General features: G+C 45.5%; 1 protein-coding gene across 5 annotated transcripts in view; it reads left to right on the top strand.

Moving 5' to 3' along the window:
* LOC121876850 overlaps nt 1–26,487 on the top strand; it is a 242,024-nt gene that overhangs the window by 166,261 nt on the left and 49,276 nt on the right. For all 5 annotated transcript variants that reach the window (XM_042382317.1, XM_042382312.1, XM_042382314.1 and 2 more), the window contains one exon: nt 26,127–26,142. In XM_042382317.1, the coding sequence (XP_042238251.1) occupies nt 26,127–26,142 (16 nt within the window). The remainder of the gene's footprint in view (nt 1–26,126; nt 26,143–26,487) is intronic.

The raw sequence follows: 26,487 nt of genomic DNA on the forward strand, positions 1-26,487 counted from the left end.
GAGGAGAATGACAGGATGAATGATACAACTGACTATTATGTGTTACCCCCTCCTGTAACCACCAAGTACTTCACCTACAGGAGTACAGTGTCACTAATCCTGAAGCTTCACTCCCCCCCACCAGTAGGAAGTTCGCCTTTACGTCTACATAACATTAATTTATACATGACACATGGTACACACACACACACACACACACACACACACACACACACACACACACACACACACACACACACAGTAGCTGAGGGGGGGGAGGGGGTGACATTTAAGCCTTCATTATGGTGGTTCATTATGTGTTAATAAGCCCGGGGGTAATTAGTACAGGTGAGGTAAAGTCCCTCATTATGTTTATATTGATCGTGTATATGTATGTTATTAAGGTGTTTATAGCCCGGTGGTTGAGGGTTAGTTGAAGTAGTAGCTCTAACACTGGCACTTGAGGGTTAGTTGAAGTAGTAGCTCTAACACTGACACTTGAGGGTTAGTTGAAGTAGTAGCTCTAACACTGACACTTGAGGGTTAGTTGAAGTAGTAGCTCTAACACTGGCACTTGAGGGATAGTTCAAGTAGTAGATCTAACACTGGCACTTGAGGGATAGCTGAAGTAGTATCTCTAACGCTGGCACTTGAGGGTTAGCTGAGGCAAGGCTGTATAGATGCCCTTGTAACAAACGCCTTAGTCTGACGGCATCAACCATTTCCAATTTGAAGATAAAAACTCGTTCCCGGAATTCAGCTGAGGGGCAGGCGGAGGGGGGGGGGGGCAAGGGGCAGGCGGAGAACTGGAGGGGGCAAGGGGCAGGTTTTTGTAGGTCCTCCTGAAATGCGAAGACCAACTAAGTGATTACCAGAAGATTAATTATTCGCGTTTTGGTGATAATGTATCTTACCTCTGTGTATAATGTGACGCTATTTCGTTGTAATAGGGATGGTAATAGTAGTAATAGTAGCAGTAATAGCAATAGTAATCATAATAGGAATATCATAGGAAGAATAATAGTAATCGTAATGGCAGTAGTAATAGCTATGGTAATAATTGTAGTATTATAAATAGCAATAATAACAGTACACACACGCACACACACACACACACACACACACACACACACACACACACACACACACACACACGTCGTGGAGTAGAACAAAAGAGAATCAAGACACAACAGTACCCGCTGGTTGGTGATGCTCTGCTACCATTGTTCACCACAGTAGCTACCATAAGTCGTCAGCAGAGGAATTTACGAGTGTACTTCCCCTTCCCTCCCTTCCCCTTCCCCTCCCCTCCCCTCCCCTCCCTCTCCCCCTCCCCCTCCCTCTTCCCCCTTCCCTGATCTGTTCATTAATTTCAAGGTATTGTTGTGTTGTAGGGAGGATGGGAGGGGAGGAGGAATAGGGAATTAGATTCTACCTTATGACCTGTGTGGTGTATTGTGGTGGTGATAGGGTCATTGTTTAGTGGGTCACGTCGGTGTGGCGTGGGTGCTGTGGCGTAGTGTGTGTGCTGCGGCGTAGTGTGGCTACTGGGGCGTAGGTAGGACCGCATGGGCGTGGTGTCGGGGTGTAATGGGGTACTAATGTTTACAGCTAATAACGTAAACATTTGTGTGGTGGACGGGGCTAAAACACACACACACACACACACACACACACAAATAAATAAATGTATAGAGGTTTGTAAAATAAGATACATATGAATAATTGTTTGTTATATGATTATTTATTCACTAAACTCACCATATAAGTTAACAATGACTCAACATTATAGAGACAAGGGGGTAGCTAGGTAATGTGCAGCCCGTTACTGTCTAGGGGCAGATAGCTGTTGGAGGTCTCAGCTGATAGAGTTGGATTTTCCCACAGACCTTCCTCCACCACCCCCTCCACCCCACCTCCACTACCCCCCACCCACCCCTACCTCCTCCCTCCCCCTCACACACACACAGGGGGGAGGAGGGTGAAGGAAGCTTACACGTGAGAGCTGATGTTGATTACCTTGGATGCTGTGTTGTATGTCTATGTACAAATGTATGTATATTATGTCACTGTGTGTTTTAATGTATGTAAGATATGTATAATGTATGTGTATTTGTTTATGTGTGTGTATGTATGTGACCCCTAGTTCTAATATTCCAGGAAATGCGGGAGGGGGTGATATACAGTTACACACACACACACACACACACACACACACACACACACACACACACACACACACATTCTGAAGGTGATGTACAACTGTGTGTGTGTGCCATAAAGACGTCATTAATTATTCCCGGACACACTTGTATCAGAGCGTAGAAGGCGATGAAGGTCAGCCACTTACCTTACAGCATCGCAAAGGTGTGGTGACATAACGAGCCAGGTGACCCTCTTCATGTCATAAGTCTGGTGGTCACTGAGGCGTTGCTTTGGACGGTGAATAGGTGTTCTCTCGTCTTGCCGTAGTTACCCATTGTGAGAGTTGACGTGGTTTGTGGTTGATTGTATTCTCACCTCTAAGATCTTGGACGTGGGAGGTGGGTGGTTGGAGAGGTGATTTGGGGAGGGAGCGGCGAGGTGGAGAGGGAGAGCGGTGAGGTGAGGAGGGGAGGTAGGTTTGGATGAGGGGAGAGGAGGGAGGAGGGGGTCCGTACAACAGGAGCACGCAGGAGCTTGGGCATTGTTTACACACAAGTACTTGGGTCTCTGTGTGTGTGCGCGTGTTGGGTGTAGACAACAACAAACGCACGTGGGTCATATCTCTCTCTCTCTCTCTCTCTCTCTCTCTCTCTCTCTCTCTCATGTCTACTTATGGTTTGCGACGCCATTTACCGAGAAGTCGTAAAGGTAGCCCGGGAAACGTTCTAAGTCGTACCTGTAATACACACCTGTAAGTCGTACCTGTAATACGCATCTCCAAGTCGTACCTGTAATACGCATCTCCAAGTCGTACCTGTAATACGCATCTCCAAGTCGTACCTGTAATACGCATCTCCAAGTCGTACCTGTAATACGCACCTCTAAGTCGTACCTCTAAGCCATACCTGTAATACGTACCTTTAAGTCGTACCTGTTATCAGTAAGAAGTCACATACCTCTTCTCTGAATAGGATCAATTTGAATACAAGTGTGTGGTCGTTATCTGTCTCTTGAGTGGATGATGAGGGTGAGGATGTGGATGATGGTGGTGAGGGTGAGGATGTGGATGATGGTGATGGTGGTGAGGGTGAGGATGTGGATGATGGTGGTGAGGGTGAGGATGTGGATGATGATGATGATGGTGGTGAGGGGTGTGGATGGTGGTGAGGTGTGGATGATGGTGGTGATGTGGATGATGATGATGATGGTGGTGGTGAGGGTGTGGATGTGGATGATGATGGTGGTGGTGAGGGTGTGGATGTGGATGATGATGGTGGCGGCGTTGAAGAGTCACGGCGTAGATTCTCTTCGTCTCATCGGCTACTCGAGACTTAAAAACGATCGATTTACGTGAGTCTGACCTACTTGTTGTGGTGGTGTGGTGGACAAGTTGTGGTAGTGGAAGGCGGACAAGTTGTCATAGTGTGGTGGTGGAAATTACTATTATTATTATTATTTACACTACCCCCCCCCCAACCCACCCTCCACCCCCCTCCCTAACCCACCCTCCACCCCCCTCTTGTGCCTCTCGTCTCACAGCCCACCGACCTAAACCAGACGCTGTGGTGCTGTGGCTAGAAAACTGTGTCACTGTGGTGGGGTAAAAAGAGAGAGAGCGAATCGACGCAGTAAAGAACAAACTTGATCGATTCATTCGTAATATTGGCCTCGACGTGTGACTGGGGGTGAGGTGTGTGCGTGTGTGTGTGTGTGTGTGTGTGTGTGTGTGTGTGTGTGTGTGTGTGTGTGTGTGTGTGTGTGTGTGTGTGTGTGGTTGTGTCACCTGTACTCCTCTCTCTCACACACATGTGCTGTTTTTGTAGGAGGTAAAGGTCATTGGTTATGTAGGTGTTCTGTAACTTTCGATTTTTAGTTTATTATTATTATTATTATTATTATTTGTCTCTGTATTTCACTCATTGATCATTTAAATATAATGTTTTATTTTATTTCTTTTTTTTAATTTTCGAAAATAACTATATTTGGTAAAAGTGATATATGAATTTCCTAAAAGTTAAGGATTGAAAACCTCTAATTCTCCAACAAGATAATTTTCAACTAATTAAGCAATCAGATCATTTAAAACAAGTAATTTTAGGCGGATGATATTTATTTGATACTGAAACACGATTTAGTTAAAGATTATTAGATTTTGTACAGTGTGGTGGCGTTGATGTTGTTCAGTACACCCTGGGCACAAAAATACCCATCACCACCTTCATCATCATCACCACCACCATCATCACCACCATCATCATCATCATCATCATCATCATCATCATCATCATCATCATCATCATCATCATCATCACCACCACCATCATCACCACCACCATCATCACCACCACCACCATCATCACCACCATCATCATCATCATAATCATCATCACTACAGGGTTCAGTCACCTCGGTCGTGCTAGGAATGTGAACAGTGCCAGCTACAATGTGTCACTCCCAGGCACCAGTGTCATGCAGCTGATGCCAGTCATTCCATTCTCCGGTTTAAATTCTTGGTTCTTTTGTCATCCCTCAAGGAGATTTCTCACCCCCGTAGAGTTTCTCAGAGGTGGGGGGGAGGGGGATCCTACTTACGTCATAGTTTCTCATTTCTATATATTTTCCTAACCTAACCTAACTAACGTCCTCGTAAAGGTTTGGACGAAGGGGGGGGGGCATATGGGAGGCGATAAGGGACTTTTTGTATGTATGGGAATTTATTTATTTTTTTTTTTTAGCAGAGAACAGCTCGTTTATTGTACACCCTATGTTCATCCTGTGAGCTGTAGCGCAAAAACCATTACATAGTATATATGTCACAGGCAGTGAGGTGAGATATGTGTGTGGGAGAGGGGGTAGAGACGTGCCAAGCTGTGGTGATGCGTCTTCCTGCCACCATTGTCAGCATACACACTGCTGCCATGACAACGTGTGTGTGTGTATGTGTGTGTGTTAGTTACACTAGGGTTGCTGGCACCTCCAACATTGTGCTTCCTGATGTTTGGTCACACACACACACACACACACACACACTCGAGAGGCTGCCTCACCATCGCTCAAGTGCCCGTTAAGCGCTCAAGTGTGGGTTCCCCTACTTAAAGGATCTACATTCTACAAGGGCGTCTCAGCCGTTTATACTCCTCAATTTCTATGCCTTATCGGGTCCCCTTAACTTCCTGGTTTTCTATGTTACGTCGGTTCCTCATTTTCTACGCCTTCCCTCCCTCTTTCCCTCAGACACACCCTCCCCCATCCCTCCTTCCCTTCCTCACTGCCACCCTCCCTCCCTCTCACTCATACCCAACCTCCCTCCCTCCTTGCCTCTCCCCCTGCCCCGCCCCCGCTCTCCCTCCCTCCCGCATTTTATTTTCTTCCATTTTACAATATTTTTTTTCCTGGTTCTGACAATTAAAGTAAAATAGTTAAGTGTGTTGGATACTAGTTAGAGGCTGAAACATAGTTAATTAGTCGTTAGTTGAGTAGATTATGTGTGGGGTGCCTGGTTATGTGTGGCTAGCAGGGTGTGGCTAGTAGGGTGTGGCTAGTAGGGTGTGGCTAGTAGGGTGTGACGAGTAGGGTGTGGCTAGTAGGGTGTGGCTAGTAGGGTGTGTCTAGTAGGGTATGTTTATCATTGTGTGGCTAGTAGAGAGTGGCTAGCATGGTGTGGCTAGCAGAATGTAGCTAGCAGGACTTGGCTAGTAGAGTATTATAGCATAGTGGAGAGTAGGATATAGCTAGTAGGGTGGCTTACAGGGTGTGGTGAGCAATGTGGCTAACAGTGTGGCAGGTGTTGTTGCCAGTGTAAACCTGATAGAAAGCAGTTGTGTTTGTCAGGTTTTCGCCAGCGGTGTCTGTAAACATCAATAAGACCATCCCCTCCCCCCTCCCCTTCCTCCCCTACCCCCCTACCCTCCGTTACCCCCTTCCCCCCTCTCCCTCCCCCTACTTTGTTATTGTACCTTGCTCTTTCCTGGTACACCACCCAACCTAACTAACCTAACCTAACGTAACCTAATCTAATTATAACCTTACCTATCCCATCAATACCTCCCTTCTTTCTCCCCCCCCTCTCTTCCTCCCCCTTTCTCCCTCCTTCCTTCCTCTTCCTTCCTCCTCTCTTCCTACCCTCCTCCCCTCTTCTTGACTTGTTATAATAGCATCCCCCCCCCCACTGTTGTTATTCGGTGCCTTTAAAGCGGATGGGGTGTGAAATATTGGCAGGTGAGACAACAGGGGTGGCAGACAATGTGTGTGTGTGTGTTGTTGTTAATGGAAATTATTATGGTGGTTAAGGTCGTTTCTGTCGTGTCTGTCTGTCTGTCTCATTATGTGCCGTTCGTAACCCGAGAACTTGGCACCTGTACAGACGTCTTGACAGTCCTCTATAGCTCTGGGGAGTCAAAGGTCAAGGTCAGACTTTGGGGAATAGATGGCACCAGTCGGGGTAAGTTGGCACCCTACCCGAGTGTGGTGCTGCATGGATCTGTTAAACATATCTCTCTCTCTCTCTCTCTCTCTCTCTCTCTCTCTCTCTCTCTCTCTCTCTCTCTCTCTCTCTCTCTCTCTCTCTCTCTCTCTCTCTCTCTCTCTCTCTCTCTCTCTCTCTCTCTCTCTCTCTCTCTCTCTCTCTCTCTCTCTCTCTCTCTCTCTCCTCTCTCTCTCTCTCTCTCTCTCTCTCTCTCTCTCTCTCAACCAAATGTATATCAGCTCAAAGCAAATTAAAGTTACTGATATTCTAACTTACTGTGTTCCTAAAATAAGGAAACAACAGTCAATTAAGATGTTTACAGTAAAGCCAGGGGGCAATACCTACCTTATACTCTTACAACCAGTGACTCTCCGTGTGTGTAGTCCTCCACCAACTCTTGTTACTTATCATTCTAGGCGAGTGTCAGGTGTGTCCTCCACGTGTTGATCTTGCTTCACGTGTCACAAAATAATCAGTTCACTCAAGTTGTGGTGAATTATGGTGACGGTGAAGACCTGACCACTGAGGGACGTGTGTGTTAGTAGTGATGGGCGTCGCGGTGGTGTTGGTGGGCGGCGTGTGGGTGTAGGATCCAAGGATGGTCAACACCCCCCCTAACAAACCTAGGAGTCGCTCCCTCGACACCGCCTCACTGCATGAGTCAGGGGTGCGGCTCCTGCGGCTGCGGTTATCCCGCCGCCATAACGATGGCTCAAAATCTCCGCGGGCGGCAGGATCTACCTCTGTCGACCAGCCCAAAGATATGTTGGCGCCCCGTAAGAATTTTGCTACGCCCCTGCGTATCGCGGCATGGGCGTTGCGGCGGTCCAGTAGCCGCAGCCCCCGCAGCATGTCTCTGGAGCGCCCCGGGGAGGGCCCTTGGGTCAACCAGGAGGCACTCTCTAACGAGGTGGTGTCTAGCCCTTACCGGCGGCGCCACAGCCTCACGCCCACTGTGGTGCAACTTAACCCACCACTACAGGTGCGGCACAACCCACAGCTCCTGCCCTGTCACCGCCACCCAGAGGAGTACCAAACCCAGCCCGCCCACGCCCCCACGCCCTACCTGGTGGATGGTTACGTCCAGAACTTCTATTCATCAGAAGACTGGAGGGCGGTGTTGGATGCTGAGGATCGCGGGGAGCATCCTTCCTCCTCCAGGGTATGTCAGGGCCTGGGCTGGCTCAACACCCAGCCCGACCGCCCCGCCCCCCTCTTGCCGCCCACCACCAGGGGCCACCACTTACCTCACTCCAGACATCGTTCAGACTCAGAGGGCAGCGCCTACGAGGTAGCCCTCAGAGCCTTACAGCAGTCCTCCCACATCAGTTCCAGCGACGACTTTCCCGGTACCCACTCCTCACACCGCCCCCCTCCCTCACCCACCTCTACGGTAAGTTCCTCACACACCTGTTATCTCAACACTACGGTACCTCACTTGTTACTTGTTGAAGCTTGTTGTATCTGAGATGGGGAGAAGATAGTCAGGTAGTGGGCGGGTAAGGGGGAGAGCAGCCCCTCAGGGCGACGAACACTCGCTGGTGACGTGGGACGGCCCCCGGCCCGGCGCCCTGGACATCGTGTAAGATCGATTCGGTGAGTAGCAGAGAAAAGCCCGGCCAGCCTCCCACTCCCCCACAAGTGGCGGCCTGAGCCTCCCCTGACCTACTGCTATGTCCATAGCTCCGTGACCTGACCTGACCTATTCTCCCACCACCCATCCTCTACCATCACCACTGCCATCGGTCACAATTCGGCCTCTCATTGCCACCACCATCACCCACCATCTACCACAACCACTACCACCATCGCTGACCATCCAGCCTCTACCATCACCTCTATCACCTTCCACCTTCTACCACAACCACAACAATCTACCACAACTACAATCATCTACCAGTAGCCACTCAGCTAAAGGTTAGTTGGCTCCTGGTGGCTACAGAACACTTACTAGAGAAAAGAACTTGGTGGTAAGTGGGTCAGGTCTCAGCTCCTGATGGTGCAGTAAGCTTCGGATTTGATTAAAGGTCTACTGGTGGTTCTTTGTGCTGCCAATACAGACAGGAGAGGTCAAGAGGACGGGGGCCGCTAAACTTTTCTTTGTGGAGATTTACAAGAGAGAGACTTCGCTGGGTTTTTTCTGGGTTTATTGATTTAGTCAGTGGTGGTGATAATGGGGGGGAGGGAGCGTAGGTTTTAATGAAAGGTGCCAATTTTACACTTATCTCCCCGCACCCCCCCACTACACACCTGCACTACACTAACGCTGTTCCTCCTCCTTCTCCTACCTCCTCATCTCTCCATATCTCTCTTCTTTATGTCATCATCATTAGTTTATTTATTTCCCCTTCCTTGTTTTTGTTTCCTCCCGAGTACTGTATATATAGCGAGGTGTGTGTGTTAATTAGGTTCATCACTATGTTAGTACACTGGTGTTTATATCCCGCTGGTGCCCAGGCAAAATAATAATAATAAATATAGAATGTTGGTTATATCCCGTTGGTGCCAGGGAAAATAATTTAAATAATAAATTCCTGTATAAAACTTTGGTTATATCCCGTTGGTGCCCGGGAAAAATAATGATAATAAAAATAGCAGGGTGTGTTCTACAGCTGGTGCTCGTGAAATTAATTAATAATAAATACATAGAAAAATTACGATTTGATGAGGATACAATCATTTAGGAATTACTCATCATGGTGTTTTTGTTTATATATATTACATATATTGGTATTGTGCTTCGTGTGACGTGTCCTTTAGTAGTTGTGTAAGGCGGAAAATTTTCGCGCCCAAATTAAAGTTGTACGGACGAGTGAGGCGATGTAAGGGATGGTTAGTGTAAGGTGGTAGGTGCGCGCTCTCTCTCTCTCTCTCTCTCTCTCTCTCTCTCTCTCTCTCTCTCTCTCTCTCTCTCTCTCTCTCTCCTACCCTGGGCGCCAACACACAAGTTTTTCTACCAAACATCAATACATTGTTCATGGTATCCTGCACGAGAGGCATTTCAAGAGATTCATTCCAGAAGTTCAAAGACTCATTCCAGCGTTCAAAGACTCATTCCAGATGTTCAAAGACTCATTCCAGCGTTCAAAGACTCATTCCAGAAGTTCAAAGACTCATTCCAGCGTTTCCAGGCCTAACCCCCCCCCCCTCCCACCCCCCAACAATATGGACAAGTGAGGGACTTTTTACCTCGTGACCACCAGTATCTCGAGAGGTCAATATTTATCTCCATACTTAAAGAAAATAATACCTCTTGTCCTGCACTACCACCTCTCTTGTCACTGCGCTACATCTCCTGTCACTGCACTTCCACCTCCTGTCACTGAGCTACACCTCCCTGTACTGAGCTACACCTCCCTGTCCACTGAGGCTACACCTGTCACTGGAGCTACACCTGTCACTGAGCTACACCTCCTGTCACTGAGCTACACCTCCTGTCACTAAAGGCTACACCTCCTGTCACTGCACTTTACACCTCCCTGTCCACTGAAGCTACACCTCTTGTCACTGCGCTACACCTGTCACTGCGGTACACCTCTTGGCACTACACTACAGCTCCTGTCACTGCACTACACCTCTTGGCACTGCGCTACACCTTGTCACTGCGCTACATCTCTTGGCACTGCGCTACATCTCTTGGCACTGCGCTACACCTCTTGTCACTGCGCTACACCTTTTGTCACTGCGCTACACCTTTTGTCACTGCGCTACACCTTTTGTCACTGCATCTTAATGTGCACTCCCTCGAGAGACGTAGAGTGAGGGGCGATATGATAGAGGTGTATAAATGGAAGTCAGGGCTAAACAAAGGGGACATTACAAAGGTACTCAAACTATCCAACCAGGAGCGAACTCGTAACAATGGTTTTAAATCAAACAACATCATTAACTCGAATACGCTGGATAGCTTCAAACATAGATTGGACGGATATATGAGCGATAGGGGTTGGGTGTAAATGGGACTGTCCAGTATGGGCGGGTATACGTGGGGAGGCGTGGTAGGAGATACCCATGGGTCAGGGCCTCTTGTCTGCCTGTACCACTACCACCACTACCACATGTACGAGAGAGAGAGAGAGACGGGGAGGGGGAGGGGGGACTTAACCCGCTCACCACCTGCAGTTTCCTGTCTCCTGTCGCCAGGTATACGTTCTTGTCTTACCACCACCACCATCATCACCATATGCCACTAACCACCACCATCATCACCACCACCACACCACCACCACCACCACCACCATCATGACTATCACCACCACCACCACCACACCACCACCACCAACCATGACCACATCACCACCACCACCACCACCAATCAGACCACCACCACCACCACCATCACCATCACCACCACCACCACCACCACCACCACCCACCACCACCTGACCACCATCATGACCATCACCACCACAGCCCACCACCACACCACCACCACACCATTATCACCACCACCACCACACCACCACCACCACACACACTCACTACACCACCACCACACACCACCACACAGATCCATTACACACCACCCACACCACACCACACACACACACACACACACACACACACACACACACACACACACACACACACGAGACAGATGAGGCAAAATTAGACAGACCAGGCAAAATTATAATGTTGTGTTGAAGGCCTGTGTGTGTGTGTGTGCTTGCAGGAGTTACACACAGGGGGAGGGGGGGCAAATCCAGGTCAGACGAGGTCAATACCCCTGTTGTGCCACTAGGTGAACCACACACACACGAGGTCATTGGAGCAAGATGAGAGTGTGTGACGTCATGTGAGGAGCCAGTCAGGTCAGCTCCCTCCTGTGACCCGGGAACACCTCCAAAGTGTTTCCTAGAGGCTGGACCCCACCTGATAATTGACACCTGATGACCCTCTCTACACCACACACCTTACCACCCATCACCTCTACCTTACACCTGGGACACACCCACCTACCACCCTGACCCGACCCCACACCTGACCCCCACACCTGACCCCACCTTAGACCCCCACACCTCCCCACCTGACCCTCACCCTGACCCTCACACCTGGACCCCCTGACCCTCACACCTCACCCTGTCACACTCCTCACTCTACTGACACGGCCCATTTGACACTCCTTCCATATGGCACTCACTTGACACCCTCACACACCCCTCCCTCCCTCCCACACCCCACTTCCTCACACACCTTACTCCCTCCCACACCCACCCTCTCCACACCCACCCTCCCTCCCCCACCCACCTTCCCTCCCCACCCTCCCTCTCACACACCTATCCCTCCCCCCCCCACCCCTCCCTCTCTCCCCACACCCCCCCCTCCCACACTCCCCTCCCTCCCCACCTCCCTCCCCACTATTCCACCCTCAGCTACATGGAATGGCCTCGTTGTGGTAGAAGATAAAACTCCTCCTTGGGCGTCGACATGAACACTAGACTGCATCGTATTTATCAGTGTGTTGACGTCTGCAGTTAAAGTCGTAAGATATTTTACTTTAGTTTCTGTGGCAGGAATCGTAAGGTTTTTGTTATCGTTTTCACTTACGAGGAATTGCTATCGTGTGAGTGTAAGTCAGTCAGGAGGGAGAGGGAGGAATAGAGAGAGAGGGAGAGAGGGAGAAAAAGAGAGGGAGGCAAAAGAGGGTCAACTGCCTGAGAGATGCATGCATGAAAAGAGCCAATTCACACTAATACACTTAACTACTTGAGAATGTACTCTAGCGGTCAGTACTCTCACCACCACACTCCTGAACCATCTATCAGTGAGTAAAATCGTGAGCCAAATTCCCTGGACACTCTTAGTCAATAAATCACACCATCATCTGCTTGAGGGGTCGTGTAGGTGGGTGACTTTTGTGATTTCGTTATTGAGTGTGTGTTTTTTCCTACCTGTTGTGACGTATGGAGCTGTAATTGGTCATCAGGTATAAGCCAATCACATGTTAGGGAGCCATAATTAGGTGTCAGATGTTGCTATATACCTCTCTCTCTCTCTCTCTCTCTCTTTGAATTAGGTAACTCTAGGAGGAATTAACCTAACTTCACCTAACCTAACCCAATCATCGTCTCAACTCGGTACCTCAGGAAAGAACGGGCAGCTTTTCTTGACATTTTTCCCTGAGTCATTAATCCCGTCTAAAATAAATCTCTTTTGGGATTTGAATAATCATCAAAGTCCGATTAACATTATTGGATCACCTGACGATTCTCCCCCACCTTATTAACATAAGAACATAAGAATGGAGGAAACTGCAGCGGGCCTATTGACCCATACTGGGCAGTCCCGATTACACCCAACCCCTATTGCTCATATAAGCATCCAACCTATGTTTGAAACTATCCAGCGTATTCCAGTTAATGGTGATATTTGGTAACTTGTTCCATTCATCCACTACTCTGTTTCCAAACCAGTGTTTACCTATTTCGCGCCTAAATCTAAATTTGTCTAATTTAAAACCATTGTTACGAGTTCGCTCCTGGTTGGATAGTTTGAGTACCTTTGTAATTGTCCCCTTTGTTCAGCCCTGACTTCCATTTATACACCTCTATCAGGTCGCCCCTCGCTCTACGTCTCTCGAGGGAGTGCAAATTAAGATGCTTACATTTCACCTAAAGATTAACCTAACCTAACCTCAGCTGGCCTAACCTTACCTTACCTTACCTACACTGCAGAGAGAAGGAAAAGGTGAAAGAAGGAAGGAGGAAAGAAAATAAGGAGAGGGAAGGAAGGAAGGAAGGAAGGAGGCTTTATAGTGGGCCTCGGCTTATTGAATATCGATGAGGATGAAGAGTTAGGTGATGGTCCCGCTGCTGGCTGCTGTAGGGTGGTTAAATGGGCCCCAGTCGGTTAAATGGGCCCCAGTCGTAATAGGCTTCAATCTAACCTAACTTTGGAGGTGAGGAGAGAGGAAGGGAGGGAAGGAGAGAGGATGGGAGGGAAGGGGAGAGAGAGAGTGTGTGTGTGTGTGTGTGTGTGTGTGTGTGTGTGTGTGTGTGTGTGTGATAGTTTTTTAACAATAATAACAATACTAATGATACTTCCATTACTACTAATAACACTAATATTAAAAATGCCCTAACAACAACGACAACAATAACAACAACAACAAATAATACAACAACAACAACAAATAATACAACTATATAACACAAATATTTCCCCTAGGATTTATTTAGAGCCAATATCGAATATTTTTTGGGGAAACGTTTAATTTCTGAGGGTAATTTTACGCTTATTGTCCCCCTCAGCTTAATACAGCCAGCTTAATAAACTACAAATTGACTTGACGTGAATAGATAATTAAATTTAGTTTAGGTCGAAAGAATATCAGAGTATTAAGTGATATTAAAACTGAGGTGGTGAGGTTATTAAGGTAAGGTCTCGTTGTTAAGGTAAGGTCTCGTTATTAAGGTAAGGTCTCGTTGTTAAGGTAAGGTCTCGTTGTTAAGGTAAGGTCTCGTTGTTAAGGTAAGGTCTCGTTATTAAGGTAAGGTCTCGTTGTTAAGGTAAGGTCTCGTTGTTAAGGTAAGGTCTCGTTATTAAGGTAAGGTCTCGTTGTTAAGGTAAGGTCTCGTTGTTAAGGTAAGGTCTCGTTATTAAGGTAAGGTCTCGTTATTAAGGTAAGGTCTCGTTATTAAGATAAGGTCTCGTTGTTAAGGTAAGGTCTCGTTATTAGGGTAAGGTCTCGTTGTTAAAGTACGTCTCGTTATTAAGGTAAGGTCTCGTTATGAAAGAGTTACACCATCGTCCTGAAATGGTTTAATATGTTTTAAAAAATCGGGCCTCGGGTTCTTACACGGGGTAGTGGCATTCCGTGAGGGGCCGCCCGTCTATCGTATAAGAAAATCTGACATAATAGGATTTTTATTATTTTATTATTATTATTATTTTATTTTTTTCCCTGGCAATATGAAGGACGCCTCTGACTTACACAAGATGGCGTCAGAATTGCATCCGAGACTCGACTTAACTAAAATATGAGGATTTGTTTATCTGTTTTGTTTATTTATTATGATTCTCCTGTAAACAAGTACGATAGTTGTTCTCTCATCGTCAGTAACAATTTGACTGTTTACTAATTCCGTGTGAATCCGGGGTCTGGGTTCGGATTCTTTGGGTGTGTCGCTTGTAAAGGGATCGTTTTAGGAAGGTTTTTGAAAGATGTGTGTGTGTGTGTGTGTGTGTGTGTGTGTGTGTGTGTGTGTGTGTGTGTGTGTGTGTGTGTGTGTGGGCCGACAAATCAGATCCAGGCCATTTCTGAAGCTCTAAACTGTCTATAAAACGTGTTGAAACGATCCAGGTGTGTTTGTGAGTCGACCGGAATGTGGCGAGGAATACTGATGGGGGGAAGAACGTGCTGCAGGAGGTAGTAGGAGGAATGGGCACCAGTTGTGATAGGCCTCAACTTAATCAAACCTTACCAAAGCTAACCTAAGCTATCCCGATCTGATCAAAACCTAACCTAACCCAACCTAACCGGGGGATGGGGGCCTAATCTTCTTGTGATTGGCTAATAATTAATTGTTATTGTTTACGTGTGACATCTGGGCGCCTGTGAGGTTAACTGGTTGACAAGCTGATGAAATATCTACAGAGCATTTTCCTGGAAGATGTAATTTTAACACAAGCTTTTCACCACGAGGAAAACAAACATTGCAGTAATTCAGTTACCTCTCAGGTGTGTGTCAGTCATTGTTTTGTTGAGTGAACTTTGACGTCATCACAGCGTTTGTGTGTTTGTTGACGAACATTCCTTCCATGTGTATTATTATTATTATTATTATTATTATTATTATTATTATTATTATTATTATTATTATTATTATTGTTATTATTATTATTATTATTAATATTATTATTATTATTATTATTAATATTATTGTTATTATTATTATTATTATTGTTATTATTATTATTATTATTAATATTATTATTATTATTATTATTATTATTGTTATTATTGTTATTATTATTATTATTATTATTATTATTATTATTATTGTTATTATTATTATTATTATTATTATTATTATTGTTATTACTGTATTATTATTATTATTGTTATTATTATTATTGTTGTTATTGTTGTTGTTGTTGTTGTTTAGCAAGGAACTCAGCGAAGTGTTAATAGTCTGTATATCTTCACCGTGATGAAAGATAATTAAATTCGTGGCGGGAATGATATTTTTTTCTTATCGCGACGAATATTTCTCGGTGTGTGTGTGTGGTGGCCATGACGGGGCTGCCGGGCGTACGACTCTTGGCGGGAGGGAAGGACAGAAGCTCACCACTGTTATGTTATCGTGAGCCATATCGTCGCAGTGTACCCTTGGCGAGGACACACGATAATCTATTAGTCTCAGGAATTTTTCCGCTCTATATTTATTCCTTAGAAAAAATCGTCGTGTAGTTTTGACATTGTCGTTACTACGGGGTGTATTGTTATGTTTTAGCCAGTGGTTAAAATTTTACTAAAACCCTGAATTTGTATGAAGATGCCGATTTTTATTTTATATATATTACAAAATGATTATTGAAAAGAAATATATATATAATTGAATACACCTTTATTGCTTATTGCACGTAGCCCCTCCCCACGGTAACCAGTGTCAACAAACCATCCCTCACCTCATGATTTTAACAGGAACGGACAGTTTGCTGACGTTCAGATCCCCGTTGCTGTTAACACAAGCTATAAAAATTTCCACTCATGGCTTGTTTTAGCCCTCCCTCGGTGGCGTGAAGAGCTTGACCTCCACACTGCTACACATAACTGTCTCACCCCGGCTATTACAACGTTGTAGAGAGAGAGATTGTAGAATGGTAAAAAGTTCAAAATTTTCAACAATAGTTTGAAGATTTTTTTTTGAAAGGGGGTGAGATTAAGTGAGAGAGAGAGAGAGGGAGATTGAGTGAGAGAGAGAGAGGGAGATTGAGTGAGAGAGAGAGAGGGAGATTGAGTGAGAGAGGAAGAGAGGGAGGGAACATGTTGTGGGGAAGATAGTCAAGGTTACGCAGAGGAGACAGGGAGAGGTAAGAGAGGGGGGGAGGAGAAGGAGGGAGTGGGGAGAAGGAGGCAGAGGGAGAAAGGCAGTGGGAGTGAGGAAGGAAGGAGGGAGTGGGAGAAGGAGGGAGGAAGGGGGTGGAAAGGAAGGGGGGGGGGAAGATAATTTTTCATCGGAAGACACAACCAAGGTCATTTGAAGGAGATACAACGACTGCAGCCAAGCTTACGTCTGGTCTCCCCTTCCTCCCAGCGCCACACACACACACACACACACACAAAATGGCGACCAAACTACCCCAAGACTTACATAATACAGGGATGCCATACAGACCCTTATCTCCAGTTCGCGGAAAGGTGGATTTTATTTACGAATCTCCTCGAAGAATATATTAATGTACTAACTTATGATGTGAGAGTGTGTGGTTGGTCGAGTCCTGACGCTGTTTTGCCGCCATTGTTGTGTGTGTGTGTGTGTGTGTGTGTGTGTGTGTGTGTGCTCAAAGTGTTCAGTAAACTATGTACACCTTAGTAGACTGTGTATACCCGCACTTTCTATGTAAACAATGTTGAACTAATGAATACTTGGACGATGAGGTTACTGAATAAATATCTGTCTGCCCGTCTGTCTATCTCTGTCTCTGTCTGTCTGTCTCAATATTGGGAATGTTACCAGAGTCAAGTCTAACCCTCCGCCACACTCCCCCCCCCCCTTACCCCTCCCTCCGCACATGGGCTTAGGAAGGGGGGGTGATAGGGGGGGTTAGAGCCGGCTTACTCGTCAAATCAGCTTATTGCACCTTTAGATTAGTCCCCCAGCTTATTGCACCTGTAGATTAGTCCCCAACTTGTGCACCTGTGAATTAGTCCCCAGCTTATTGCACCTGTGGGTGGTCCCCAGCTTATTGTACCTGTAGATTAGTCCCCCAACTTATTGTACCTGTAGATTAGTCCCTGTATTAATCATTGGGTGCAATAATTTTCCAGAATGTAATAAGTTGGAGAGTCTCAATCAACAGGTGTAATAAACAGGGAAAAATAATCAACAGGCTAATAAGCTGGGGAAGATAATCAACAGGTGTAATAAGCTGGGGGCTAATCAGCAGGTGTAATAAGCTGGGAGGGCTAATCCAGCTTAGGTGTAATAAGCTGGGGAGGCTAATCGCTTGAGATACAATAAGCTGGGAGGGCTAATCAACAGGTGTAATAAACTGGGAGGGCTAATCAACAAGGTATAATAAGCTGGGGAGGCTAATCAACAGATACAATAAACTGGGAGGCTAATCAACAGGTGTAATAAGCTGGGAAAAGGCTAATCAACAGGTGTAATAAGCTGGGGAGGCTGTCAACAGGTGTAATAAGCTGGGGAGGGCTAATCAGCAGGTGTAATAAGCTGGGGAGGCTAATCAGCAGAGTGTAATAAGCTGGGAGGCTAATCAACAGATACAATAAGCTGGGGAGGGCTAATCAGCAGGTGTAATAAGCTGGGAGGCTAATCAACAGGTGTAATAAGCTGGGAGGGCTAATCAACAGGTGTAATAAGCTGGGGAGGGCTAATGGCTTAGATTGTAATAAGCTGGGGAGGCTAATCAACAGGTGTAATAAGCTGGGAGGCTAATCAACAGATGTAACTAAGCTGGGGAGGGCTAATCAGCAGGTGGCAATAAGCTGGGAGGCAATCAACAGATACAATAAAAGCTGGGGAGAGACTAATCAACAGATACAATAAGCTGGGGAGGGCTAATCAACAGGTGTAATAAGCTGGGGAGGGCTAATCAACAGGTGTAATAAGCTGGGGAGGACTAATCAACAGGTGTCATAAGCTGGGGAGGGCTAATCAACAGGTGACCACATTATGATGCTCAATTGATCCTACGTCAATTTTACCTGTCGAACAGAGACTTACGGGTCGAGTCTCAGAACAATATTGACCCCATGTTCTTATCACAGCTTAAAGGAGTTACTGGTATGTTCTGGCTTTAAGTAAGACATATTGTTTTATGTGTTCGCGTTGCCATATTGGGGGGAAAAGATATCGTACAAATGTCTTTTTACGAAACCGGCGTGGCCAGAGTGTCAAGGGCGTGCAAATGTCAACTAGGTCTTACTGCGCAATGGGGGCGTGGGGGACAAGGAGGGGGGAGGGGCGGTGACCTTCCAGACACCACCAGGTAAACAGTGGGTAGATCAGGATGTTGTGTACCGTAACAGAACTCGGAGTTAAAAATGATAATACAGGTAGTAAGGCTTTGGCCAGCGACCCTTAAAACCGGGTAGTCAATAAAATCGTCACACGAGTTGATTCTGCATGTATACATAGACAGTACAGTTATACACACAATATACATATATAGACAGTGTAGGTAAGTTAGGTTAGGTTAGGTTAGGTTAAAGGAACTTAGAGATGTGTGGAGGATCCTAACCCCCGTCCCCCATAAGGCCGGTCAACGCCTCGACCTCGGGGTCTTGCCTCTGTTAATTGTACCCACAACACTTACCCCGGGAACCTGCTCAGTGCCCACCCATGCACGTCCGCTGCCGGGGTCAATTTGTATCCCCCCCTTCTTCCTGTTATCTCTCTCTCTCTCTCTCTCTCCTCTCTCTCTCTCTCTCTCTCTCTCTCTCTCTCTCTCTCTCTCTCTCGTGTGTGTGTGTGTGTGTGTGTGTGTGTGTGTGTGTGTGTGTGTGTGTGTGTGTGTGTGTGTGTGTGTGTGTGTGTGTGTGTGTGTGTGTGTGTGTGTGTGTGTGTGTGTGTGTGTGTGTGTGTGTGTGTGTGTGGGGTGCCACAACAGGGATTACGCCTGAAAAAGTGTCAAAAGAGCTCTCGGTCTTCTCGGGTCGGCTGGCTCTTGTTGTGGCTATCCCATAGATGAGACTCTAATGTCACCCTCACACACACACACCTACCTACCTACCCCACCTACGAATAACAGGAGTAATAGTGTAAGTCAGTGACCTAGAAAATGTGTGAATAGATGTGTTGCTCTCTCTTGTAAGTCTTCACGTTAGAGAGTCCACAGTGTGTGTGTGTGTGTGTGTGTGCAGTGTTATGTTGTAGTGGTCACAGTTTTATTCTATTACACCTATTGTGACTGTTGGAATGTGTGTGTGTGTGTGTAATACCTTGTATACGTACATGTTCACACACACACACACACACACACACACACACACACACACACACACACAGTATGACCTGACCCGACCTCTTACAAGACCTGATACACACAAAGAGTAATGGAAGAGTTCAGTATGTTATATTTTATGGTGGGATGGAGAGTTCCGCCTTGACTCAAGTCCCGACCCACATATTGCCTGACCCGGAACATACTACATATTGCCGGACCTGACCTGACCTGACCTAACCTAACCTAACCTAACCTATTTCAACTCTCTAGTGTTTATAAGACAATTTGGGTCACGTCTGGACCTCAGCCATCTACTACGACAGCACTCCACCATCTGCTACAAGGCTTTTATGATTATATGTCCCACCTAAAATTGTGTGGTAGTAGTAGAAGTAGTAGTAGTAGAAGTAGTAGTAGCAGTAGAAGTAGTATTAGTATCTCACGTACGTACCGTCTTTGTTAGTCGTGTTGGTGGACGATAGTGCACTTGCCTGCCGGGGGACAATAAGGTGGATGACTTTCAAGCGCGGCATGCAGTCTCTCGCCTAAATTGATGGCTTGACTTTCAAGCGCGGCATGCAGTCTCTCGCCTAAATTGATGGGTGGCCGCTCTCTCTCTCTCTCTCTCTCCTCTCTCTCTCCTCTCTCTCTCTCTCAAGCCTGTTCTAAATATCTCCTTTATTGTCTGTTTCCTTCTTCATGTCCTTACACTTTGTTTGACACACTCACACACACACACACACACACCCACACTACCTTACCTACCTACACACACACACACACACACACACACACACACACACACACACACACACACACACACACACACACACACACACACACACACACACACACACACACACACACACACACACACACACACACACACACACACACACACACACACACACACACACACACACACACCCTGAATACCGTCTGTTCCCCGGCGGATGAAGGCTCACCCGCTGCAAGACCAAGGTGTCAGATGTTTAACGAGTTTGATCTTGATTACCGGCAGCTCGTGTGAGAGTGAATGTGTGTCTCATTGGCCTGGCGGATACACCAGACTGAATACTTAACTCAGGGTGTACATGGAATCAGTGTAGCCCATAGTGTAGCCCCACAGTATAGCCCAGAGTGTAGTCTTTATATACACACTACTACTGTACACGCTGGTTTATTGCGGCCGCCTCAGGGGTAAACATTGCCTCCATACGTTCATATATTTTTTCCTCGTATATTTTGATCGTCAGTAAGTAATTAATGGTCATTCAGTGTCATTATGGTTGTTTTTCTTCTCGTAAACTTCACCACTGTTCCTCTCCCCGGCACCGTCTGACCGCCTGGCTGGTCTCTTGGTGTCGGCATAACAGACAGCACTCCTTTTAGAACTAGACGAGTGGCGTGTTGTGTTTGAGCTTAATTAAACACTTTGTAGCTCCTCTCTCTATTGCGTAGTGTGGGGGGCTGGCTCTCACACACACACACACACACACACACACACACACACACTCCACGACTGAAATACACTCTCTTGTCACACTTCAGTAAATAGGTAAAGTATGTGAGAGTGTAACAGGCTTGCGTTGACTGCTTGGGTAGGTTAGGTTAGGAGGGAGGGAAGGAATACGTGAGGGTGGGACTGATTGCGTGAGCTAGTGGGTAAGTGATGGGAGAAGGGAAAGAGGGAGGGAGGAAAGAATAAGGGAAGCAAGGAAACAGGGAGGAAGGGAGGGAGGGGGAAAGTGAGGGAAGGAAGGAAACAGGGAGGAAGGGAGGGAGGGGGAAAGTGAGGGAAGGAAGGAAGGAAACAGGGAGGGAGAGTAACCAGATTGGCAGTAGGAATAGTCAGTGTGGCAGGACCTGTCGCTTGTACTCTCCCTCATTCATGACAGCGGCGCCGTACTGACAGGCTTAGAAAGGTGGGGGGGGGGGGCTCTGACCTGTGGACCCTAACCTAACCTCATCTTAACCTAATCTAAACTACCTTGACCAAACCATCCCTTCCTAACCTAACCTAACTTCTTCTCATCCTAATCTAAACTACCTTGATCCAAGGCTATCCGCTTTCACAACCTAACCTAACCTAACCTAACCTAACCCCACTAACCTAATCTAAACTACCTTGACCAAACCATCCCTTCTAATCCTAACCTAACCTGATGTGTTGTTTATCCTCTTGAGCAGTAAGACGCCAGTGGTTCTAGTTGATATTAATTACTGCTCGTTGTGATTTCATTGAGAGTGTGATGGGGAATTAGCTGAAGTTGCATTTATTGTGGTTAGGATATTTTTATCTACATATATTTCTAGTTGTTTATTTTTCTTTATTTCCTTGATTTTATTGTTTATTTACGATGTTTTTTTGTATTTTTTGTATTTTATTTTTCTAAGCCATTTATTTCTTTTTCTTAATATTTTTCATTATTTACAGTTTTTATTTTTTTATATATTTAACAGTTAGTATACAGTAGGTAATAATTGTGGGAAAAAACGTGTAATAAAACTTAAAAATATGAGAAATTATCACTTGGTCACTTGTCATTCTTGTGAGGAATTACCAATGTTAACTGAGAGATCTTGGTGGGCATTATAATGTTGTTCTCAAGGCCACGAACACGCTACTACCTCCCCACCCTCTTGTAAACAAACCTTTGTGTACGATGGTTGGAACTTGTTGAGTACAGTGGCCATCGTACCCCAGGAAAGAGGTCATCGTATTTCAAAGTCTTCTCATAGTATTCAAAAGGTTAAGTAATCGTACTCGTCGGGGGGGTGGGGGTAAAGTTTTCGTACTCAAGGGGTTAAGTCATGGTACTGAAAGGGTTAATGCATCATACTCAAGGGGTATAATCATCGTACTCAAGAGGCTAATCATCATACTCAAGGGGTATAATCATCGTATACTCAAGTTCTTAACCCAGTAGGAATATTCTCATTTCTATAACGAGACTGTCAAGACGATCGTGTGTGTGTGTGTGTGTGGCATGGCATGTACTCAACCCACATAATCAGCAGTGGTGGAGTGACGAGATGGTTACACAACTCATTTGCCAAACCTGGACACACGGGATCACATCTTCAATTCATATTTAGGATTATGATGTACAGTGATCCGCTTATGAAGGCGTGTGTGTGTGTGTGTGTGTGTGTGTGTGTGTGTGTGTGTGTGTGTGTGTCCTCATTAAGCAGTACTTGGAAGTACAGATCAAGCCTTGGGGAAGCTGTTTGCTGTTGATGTAAAGTAATTTTGAATCCCCTATTCACCCCACCTCATCTCACCTGCAACAGAGTCAACAGGTGTTAAGAATGACACCCACGTCACAAAACATTCACACGCTGAGGTATGCGAGAAAAGTGAACTAAACTGACTTCCCACAACACACACACACACACACACACACACACACACACACACACACACACGCACACACGCACACACTTGCCTCACCTGGATGTTGTTGATTGTTCGTGTGTGTGTTGGTCTCTGTACGTGTCATGAGTCGTAAAGGTATGTATGTATGTATGTATGTATGTATGTATGTATGTATGTATGTATGTATGTATGTGAAGATCCCAGATAGGTCCTTGGGGGAATATTGCGTGTTGGGTGATGGGTAGTAATGGGTGGTGTTGTGTAATGGGTGATGGTGATGGGTAGTAATGGGTGGTGTTGTGTAATGGGTGATGGTGATGGGTAGTAATGGGTGGTGGGTGTGTGGGTGGTGTTGTGTAATGGGTGATGGTGATGGGTAGTAATGGGTGGTGTTGGGTGATGGTGATGGGTAGTAATGGGTGGTGTTGGGTGATGGTGATGGGTAGGGTAAATGGGTGGTGTTGGGTGAATGGTGATGGGTAGTAATGGGTGGTGTTGGGTGATGGTGATGGGTAATAATGGGAGAGTGAACAGTGAATGATGGAAGAGTGAACAATGAGAGTGAATAACAGCGTAATGGTGGGCGTTATTATCAGTACTGCTGTAAATTTCCGCCACCACACCACTTCAAGAGGAAATACTTAATACTTGTGGTATATATAAAGATAACGGCAGCTCTCTCTCTCTCTCTCTCTCTCTCTCTCTCTCTCTCTCTCTCTCTCTCTCTCTCTCTGTTGTGATGGCGGCAGGAACTTTTAGCCCACGTCTGCAAGTCTCATCAATGTTGCCAACTCTCAGAAACGCTTAAGTCGCTAACGTAAGCGCTAAAATTTGCCTGATTCATTAATATTGGCACAAAAGTCGCTAAGTTAACTTGGAACTTGCTAACCTTCACAAGAATAGCTGAGATGCCTTAAAATTAGCTAATGCTTCACTTATATCGGCAGAAAGTCACTAAGGTAACCTGTAAAATGTGTTATATACAGACATATCATTTTTAAAACAGCAAAACTCCGTAAAATCATCTTTAAAAATCGCTAAATTTAGTATCAGTGTCGTAAAAATCGTTAATATTCACCACTACATCCTCAAATTCCCCATATTCAAATAAATCCTTTAAAAATAGCTAAAATGCCCTTATACCATCTTAATCGCTAAAAATCACAGGCAGAAATTCGCTAGATTGGCTGACCTTAGCGCTAAGTTGGCAGCACCTGGACGATGATAAAAAAATATATAAACAATACTACTAATAAAAAACAGTAAAAATAACAAAAACATAAATAATAACCATAAAAAACAATAAAAAGAGCAAAAACATAATCAGTAATAAACAGTAAAAATAACAAAAACATAAACAATAATAATAATAAAAAACAGTAAAAATAATAAAAACATAAACAATAACAATACTAACAACAACAACAACACAATCATTGAATAAAAAAATACCCCACAACTTCGTAAACAAATCCACACAAACGTCGGGATCTTTTTTTCAGTATGATGTCTCAGTACCTACCTGGAGGAGGGGGTGAGGGAGGGCCTGAAGAAGTACAAGAAGGCATACCAATAGAAGAGATAGGGAGGTCATCGCTCTCTTAGCTACTGACACATTTATTGATCGTTGCCGGCATAATGTAGCAAGTGCCAAGGTGAGGGGTTTTGGGGGGGTTGGTGGGGGTGTCTTAATGTTTAGATTTGTATTATACGACAATTTAAGGTGTGTGTGTGTGTGTGTTGTGTGTTGTGTGTGTGTGTGTGTGTGTGTGTGTGTGTGTGTGTGCGTGTTTTGTACTTTGTAAATAGGTGTCAATTTTAATGGAAAGTTATTTATTTCTATCATCATTCACTTCATCGTCTTTGTTTTAATGACTATGAAGATAAACTTGCAATCGAGAAAACAAATTGTTAGTATTGAGTGGTGGTAAGGGGGACGTTGCCTCATTATCCTCTCCTATATCACCTGACTGGCCTCATGTATGTTCATTAGGGCACCATATAGTCCTGTCCCCCCCCTTCTCTCTCTCTCTCTCTCTCTCTCCCACACACACACACACACACACACACACACACACACACACACAAACGTGGGTAAATTAAATAACAAAAAGTTACTTAATATATATTAAGCTGGGAAGACCAGATTATCAACAAGGCCTCAAATCACCCTCTCCCCTGCTATCTTCCAGCCCCTTCCGTCCTTCAGCCCCCCTCCCCATCCTTCGCACTCCCCTCCCATCCTCCCCTCCCATCCTTCCCAGCCCCCCCTCCCCATCTTGCTCCCCTCCCCCATCCTCCCCTCCCATCCTTCAGCCCCCTTCCCATCCTTCCTCCCCTCCCCCCATCCTCCCCTCCCATCCTCCCCCTCCCCATCATTGTCCCCCCCCTTCCCATCTTCACCTCCCCTCCCACATCCTCCCATCCCCCTCCTCCCCCCTCCCCATCCTTCCAGCCCCCCTTCCCATCCTTCACTCCCCTCCCCATCCTCCCCTTCCCACCCTCTCGTATGTGCTGTCTAAACAAGATAACAAGCCACTATTATATTAACCAGTGAAAAAAAAAAAAAAAAATTTTATATCGTTTTAAAAGACTTTGGGTTTAACATTATCTTTTATTACTATTATTTTATTTGCAGTATATGGCTAGTTGTTAATAGCATAGTACTATTTATAAGAGTAATACCGACGTGCAGCGAAGGTAATGTTCAGTATTACACCCTGAAAGACTTTGTAGTTGTTGAAGCAGGAATAACATTGTGTTTGTGTTATTTACCTGACCATCGGAGGTATATAACCACTATACAATTTAACGAATAACTAGAGAACTTGAATGATTTTTGTTTATGCTGATTTATACAGTATTAACCATTTTATTTTTCTGATAGTTATATGTGTATAAGAATTCAGGTGACTAGTTTTAGTCTTTGTGAGGAATTTGTATTATATAAACAATCAGTTGTTAGTTTGGTTGATAGTGATTTAAGGTCATGTTATTAATTAGTTTGTCTTTTGTCTTTTGCAGAAATATGGAGAGAAAGGTAAGTGCTGATGAGTGGTGGTGGTGGCTCAGCTGAAGTAAGTACTGTACCTTTTACCACACACACACACACACACACACACACACACACACACACACACACACACACACACACGAGGCATTAGAGGGCTTCCCGGCCATTTTCTCACCTTCCTCACCACCATCAGTAATCGTCGGACATTAGCTAAATAAAATAATTAAAATAGCGTCGCCGTAGTGAAGGGGTTAACTTTATTAATTATTGTTAGAGATAATTACAAATATTATTAGAACACAGTTGACGACAAGATGAGTTACTATTATGTTCTCTGCACAATTAACGGAATTAGGTGTCTATTTCCAACAT

This window comes from Homarus americanus, unplaced genomic scaffold, assembly GCF_018991925.1.
Source record: "Homarus americanus isolate GMGI-L3 unplaced genomic scaffold, GMGI_Hamer_2.0 scaffold50281, whole genome shotgun sequence".
NCBI classification, from domain to species: Eukaryota; Metazoa; Arthropoda; class Malacostraca; order Decapoda; family Nephropidae; genus Homarus; species Homarus americanus.